This window comes from Asterias amurensis, chromosome 4 (genome assembly GCF_032118995.1).
Source record: "Asterias amurensis chromosome 4, ASM3211899v1".
NCBI lineage: Eukaryota > Metazoa > Echinodermata > Asteroidea > Forcipulatida > Asteriidae > Asterias > Asterias amurensis.
This window is the reverse complement of record NC_092651.1, coordinates 23,913,637-23,919,756: the sequence shown is the minus strand read 5'-3', so window position 1 is coordinate 23,919,756 and position 6,120 is coordinate 23,913,637. Positions and strand designations below refer to the sequence as shown.

The 6,120-nt window shown below is 37.1% G+C and overlaps 1 protein-coding gene across 4 annotated transcripts in view; it reads right to left on the bottom strand.

Moving 5' to 3' along the window:
• Positions 1 to 171: 171 nt before the first annotated feature.
• Positions 172 to 6,120, bottom strand: part of LOC139936752 (inositol polyphosphate-4-phosphatase type I A-like) — a 104,968-nt gene continuing 99,019 nt past the window's right edge. For 3 of the 4 annotated variants that reach the window (XM_071931662.1, XM_071931664.1, XM_071931663.1), the window contains one exon: positions 173 to 4,753. In XM_071931662.1, coding sequence (XP_071787763.1) covers positions 4,618 to 4,753 — 136 coding nt within the window. In that variant the 3' untranslated portion in view covers positions 173 to 4,617. Of the gene's footprint in view, positions 4,754 to 6,120 lie in introns of all 4 variants that reach the window. The other variant, XM_071931665.1, reaches the window with a different exon arrangement.

Below are 6,120 nucleotides of genomic sequence, written 5' to 3'. Positions count from 1 at the left end.
GTAAACTCAAACGAAAGAAGTAGATCAAATAGCATGATTTCTTTAGGCATACCGGAAGAAATTAACAAGTCCTTTTTCACAAGGCATACATCTACAAGTCTAAATTCAGACAAGTCTGAATTTGTTTTATCATTTTCCATTTTATTGCTTCAGGCAATAACTAATGTTCTTTTTAAAAACATTTGTGTGAAGAACTCAAATGATGGGACAAATGATTACAAAAAATAGATGACACAAGAATGTTATTGTTTAATATTGTAAAAAGAAAAGTAAACAAATTGATTTAGAACTTATTCAAATAAATAACCAATACAATAAACACAAAACAAAAGTAACACATTAAAGTAATTAGATTTAGACAATAAAGGTTTTAAAAACATTAATGGACAAGATTTGTGGTTTAAAAGGTCTAAACATTGGTAAAAAGGGTCTAATAAAGCTCACAACATTTATTAAAATAACGTAAGAGGTAGGGGGGATTTGGATTGACAATACTTCAAAGTATGCTGATTTAGGTGGCACAGTTTGTTTTGAATTGGAGCATTAAAGTGTCACTCTTAAGCAAGTTTGGGTGGCTACCATTAGTCAACCACTGGTCAATGTTCAATGTTACCTATGCATTCAATAAATTCCATATTTCCCTTAATACTATTAATTTATTTCTGCTCTTTTAAAGCTTGGAAGGGCAGTGAATTTTAAGTTAAAAATAGAATTGGACATAATGGTATAAATGCAAAAAACAAAGTTAATGGCGTGAACTTCGACCTTAGCAGAGGCTTTCTTCATTTAACCTTTGAGAAAAAAAGACTCTTATAGGTTTGCAACATCAGGCCATTAATGATTTTGTTAAATTATTTTAAGTTTTCATAAAACTACGTTTGAAAAATCCCCAATAATAAATAAACATTTTTGAAAAAAATACTGAGTTTGTTAAAGGCATTTAAAAGCGTCGTCCATATCCATATAAATATTACATATATACACTAATTAAGATTGTTCCCACCAAAGCCATTTGTCTTAGAATTTACAAAAAAGAAAAAAAGGATTTTCTTTAACATAAAACATTTGAGTTGTTTGATTTGGTTTGGCCTAGAAATGAAATCACTGAAAATGAGTGTCTTTGAATGAGGGTCCAATGTCTAACCCAAAAATGGATTTGGTTTTTCATATTCTCTAGATTTCAGATAGGAAGTTTGACAATTCATTACTTTACATAGCACAGCTTGGCAATCAGGTCAATGGGGCTCCATATCATGGCTCTGCTTACCGGAGAAATTATTTGCTTACTGATTACGCTGTAAGCAGAGTCATGACGATGGACCCAGATTTCAGCTTACAAAGTAACAGCTTTGTTAAACTATGACAAAAAAACAAAAACATTAAGTCATTGACAACAAAGACAGTGTTAAAAATAAAAGGTCAAAGGTAGAGGGGCAAAGGTAAAAAGGTCAAAAGGGCAAAGAAAAAGACATCAGTGTCATTATATACAAGGTGCTAGAGTAGTGCAGTTGATGACTGAAGGAAAGTTCAATTTGTATAAATTATTAGGCCTTGTCCAAATTGGCTTCGGCTACAACTCTGGCTATGGCTGGAGTGATGCATCATTATGCATTGAAGTATAGGATGTCTTTAGCAATAGTCATAGCTGTAGCCGCAGCTGCCTATGGGAGACTTTGGAACAATAGGTGGCAGCAGACTTACCAGGTAAATTTCCATTGCTTACGTAGTTCTGAGCCTGCGCACATTACCGAGAACAATGGAATTTACCTGGTAAGTCTTCTGCCACCAAGCGTCCCAAAAGTCTCCTATTCGGAAATGACCTAAGGGTCATGTCACAGGTGGCAACTTTACAGGTAACCAGTTCCAGGCAATCTCCAAGAAGAGAATCTATTTACATTTGAATGTTCACATATTATTCTTGGGGATCGAAATTTGAAAGACATGTTTGAAAATTTACTCATGCGCTACCTAAGTGGTCCGGTTGCATGCACAGCAATGGACCCTTCCCATGAAATATGCTAATTACATTCACGCATGCGTACAGACCCTGTTGGTTGGCAAACGCCATAGAGTTGTGCACTAAGCAGGCGTGCAATCGCGTCTGCGTCACGCACCCATTAGCCGTGTACAAAACAGCGCGATGTTCCCTCATTTTGCCAATCAAAACGTTAGTGCGCACGCGCTATGTGCAATTTACATATTTCATGGGAAGGGTCTATTGGCTCACTCCAAGTTGCCTATAAAAGTTGCCTCGTGTGACGAGGCCCTAATACTCAAGAGCAATGAGTAGTTTTGTTCAGGGTGAAATAAAGAAAACCAATTACCGGTATAACTTCTCACATTTGTCATAAGAAATAAAATTTGGCAATAAATTAAGAACCATACCTATAGGCACTTATAGTTTACACATCCCTTCAATGTTTCATAATCCGTACCCTAATCCCAAAACAAAGAGAAGGCCACAACGTCACAAGTCTAAGTGAAAAGCGAGTACAATGTTCCAACATGGTTGCGCGTTAATGTTGACACTAAATACTATGGTGATGGCCATTTTCTCTTGATTCCTTATAGATCGTATTGAATAACCTCTTTGCTGCTATAAAAGTCACTATCTTGTAGGGCAAACAGTATGTGCGTCTAAACGTGTACATCAAAGAAACACGCAGCGTTCCCGGTTTGATTTCTACGGCACAAGCACGCACACACACATGCCCCACGCTCGCAGACGCCATCTTGTAGGGCAGATATTTGAACGGTGACGTCATATTCAATACGGTCAATAATAACCTTTTAACGAAAAAGTGTGCAGCTAACCCAAAAAAGCCCCTGAATCTTCTTCCTACTCCAAGAGAAAGAGGATAGACCCACACGACTTGTTATATTTCAACTTTTTTAAACTAGTACCCATTTTGCGTGCGGCCTATAATATACAACAGGCTCCCCTCACTTCTTAAATTTAGAATTCTGTTGGTTTATAATACAACTGTTTACACAATTTTACAAAGGGTGTATGTACACAAACTAATAACATTTATTACAAGAAATACAACAAAAAAGGATTCTGGGGGGGAAAATTTCATGATTATAATCAATTCGTCAAACAAATTAGAGGAGACATTCTCCTGAAAGATATGGTTTTTTTTTTGTAACGGGGCGGTGTTGATTTTCGTTATGTTTCATACGCTGTGGTTTAGTTTAATTTTGTTTCGTTTCAAAGAAAAAAAGTACTGAGCTCATTTTGGCCAAAACCTTGTAAAAAATATATTAAAAAATATGTCATGGTCTCAAAATAAAAAATATGTGTAAAATGAATATGCATTTCCTGTTAATTTGTGCTGGGGGGGGGGAGGGGCTGTTAGTCATACCAATACATTCAAATTTAAAGAAAAATCACAAAAAATTGAATAAAAAAATAAAAAAATACCCTTATAAAAATACATGGTCTTAGTTTTTAGTAAAAGCCCAAATTGAGGAATCAAAATTCCACACACATAAAATATCAATGGGATAAAAAAAAATGTGTCACTATAAACAAATTGCTTCATACCTGCAACATTGGCGATTGAATTCCTTGTTTAAAATTTGGCTCAAAAATGCAAGTTTGGAATTGATTCAGAATTTGATCGTTGAAATCGGAATGCTTCTTGGTAAAGAAAAAGCTATCAATACTGGACAAAGACTAGGCCTCTCGTATTTATCCATAGGATTAGGACATGTAACTGTTATCCAGATCCTGTGATTCCATTGGATACAATGATATCATTGGATAGACGTACACAGTGACATTCATGAGCTTTCCATATACACCAAAACAGTTCACTCCTATCACGTCCGCCATGGAATTTGACTGCGTATTTCTATGTGAAATGAATGTAGGTGGATGTACACATGTCTGGATGGCCAGTCTCTGGCGTTATTCACGAGCCTCGAAGTGTGACGTCATATGTTCAGGATATACTGGACATAATACTTGGACACAAGAGGGCGCTGTTTAGGGATTACACTGGAAGAGTTACGACAACTTGCGATTAGAAGCCATTTTGTGCCCCACAAAAGGAATGGACGACCGCAGGGGGGGGGGGGGGGCCAGACTAGTCTGCCCATAAGTTTCGCTACTTTTGGAGGCAAAAATGGCATCCAAAGAAAAGTGGTCCCTCTTTGTCGCAACTCTCTCAAGCTCTGGTTACACTCGATGATATAAATTTGGTCACTAATTAAAGACCAAGTTCTTTCATTCCAGCTTTTAAAAAACTAGACAGATTGAAGTAACTTTTGTAAAATAAAACTCTTTGAACCTCTTGTACAGTTTACAGTTAACAGTAAAACTGTCATTACTGTACCCCTCCCCCTCCCCCTTCTTACAATGGATATGGTTAAATCCAGATTACCAAAGGCCAAGGTATTTTTCATTGTTGTATCTAAAGTCGAAGGCTACAGCCTTTTACTTTCACAATCCTTAGCTCAAAGGCTTAGTTATGAGCCGTAGCTATAGGACATATCCATACGTCATGATCGAAAGCCTTTACAAGGGCTGACCTGACCTCAAAGTTCAAGGGTAAATTATTAAAGGTCAGAGTTCACAAGGTTTATGTTTTGCAGTGGAGGTTAAATCTGCCGCTATGTGGTGACGGTTTTCCCGTAGGTTCCTTCCGGAGGTCGATACAGCTTAGGAAAGGCTCGCAGCTGCACTTTGTTGAAGGCGTACTTGTTAATACCGACGTTCTTTCTTGTGTTGTCACGGCGCGTGCCTTCACTGCAATGGAGCAAAAATATTAAAGATTTAAAACAAAAATCGTAATGTTTGAAGACGGAGGAAGTAACAAGATGTTTGCGTACCAATAATAGCAATATATGACACAGACATCTGCCTTAGAAAAAGCACTTGGTAGTAATAAAACCAAAAAATACAAAAAATAACGCCCACTGGAATTAACCAAAACTACAAGCAGCTTAAGACAAAATGATTACTATGGAAACCTTGAGATCTACAGCTTTATGTCCCATCCCAAGGACACAGCAATAATGGTGTCTTGCTAGAGGACACCATTATTGCTGTCTTGACCGGAACTTAAACCCACACTCTGCAGATCAGATAATGTTAGTGTAAGGAAAGTAAGTATAAAACAGTTATACATTACTTGGTTTTTAGAAATGTTGATTCTATGTTTACATTAGAAAAATTGGAAAGTGTCAATTTGGTTGCAGCCATTATGGGTATTTTGGAACAACCTGTTGCGGCCTCCATGGTCTCTAAATAAGGGAACAAAAGGGTAGCAACGAGTTCTTACACGGTCGTTTAAAGCCAGCAAGGTCGAATTGCGCACAGCAACGACCCTGCAAGGTTTTTAAACGGACGTTTAAGAACGAGTAACTACTCTTTTATTTCCATTTCATAAATGCCTTTTTATTAAAGCCATTGGACCCTTTCAGTAAACAGTGTTGTCCAAGGCCCACACTTTGTGTACCACAACGTCTATATCAAATAACAAACCTGTGAAAATTTAGGCTTAATCGGTCATCAGAGTCGGGAGAAAATAACGGAAAAACCCACCCTTGTTTCCGTGCATTTGGCCGTGTCATGACATGTGTTTCAAATAAATCCGTAATTCTCGTTAACGAGAATTTATATTGTTTTGCTGTTTTCTCAAAAATGAAAGCATTTCATGGAATAATATTTCGAATGAAGTCTTTCACCATTGCCTTCTGTAGACCCTGTAAGTTATTTGTAACTCTGTGAACTTTTTTATTTTTGTCTGAACCAAAAGGGTCCAATGGCTTTAATAAACGTTAAAAAACCCCAAAACAATTACAGACACTTTGACAGTTGAGGTTTGAGGTTTGAAATATTGTTTTCCAAAACTTTGTGAAGAGTCTGTTGCACGTGGGTTGTGTGTACACGCGCGCGCTTAGAAATAGAGTACGCGCGCACACTTAAAAAGTAGATTACCCAGTTATTTAGCCAGGCCTACATGGAGCCCATGCTGAGTTCTTATTTGGCAACATTGGGTTCATTCCTTGTCAACAACTACACAAAAATTGGTTTCATATGTTAGCTGTAACTTCTAAGTGGAAAGAAAGTTGTGACAAAAACTGGATTTTTTGGTGTCATGTCCATGTTTG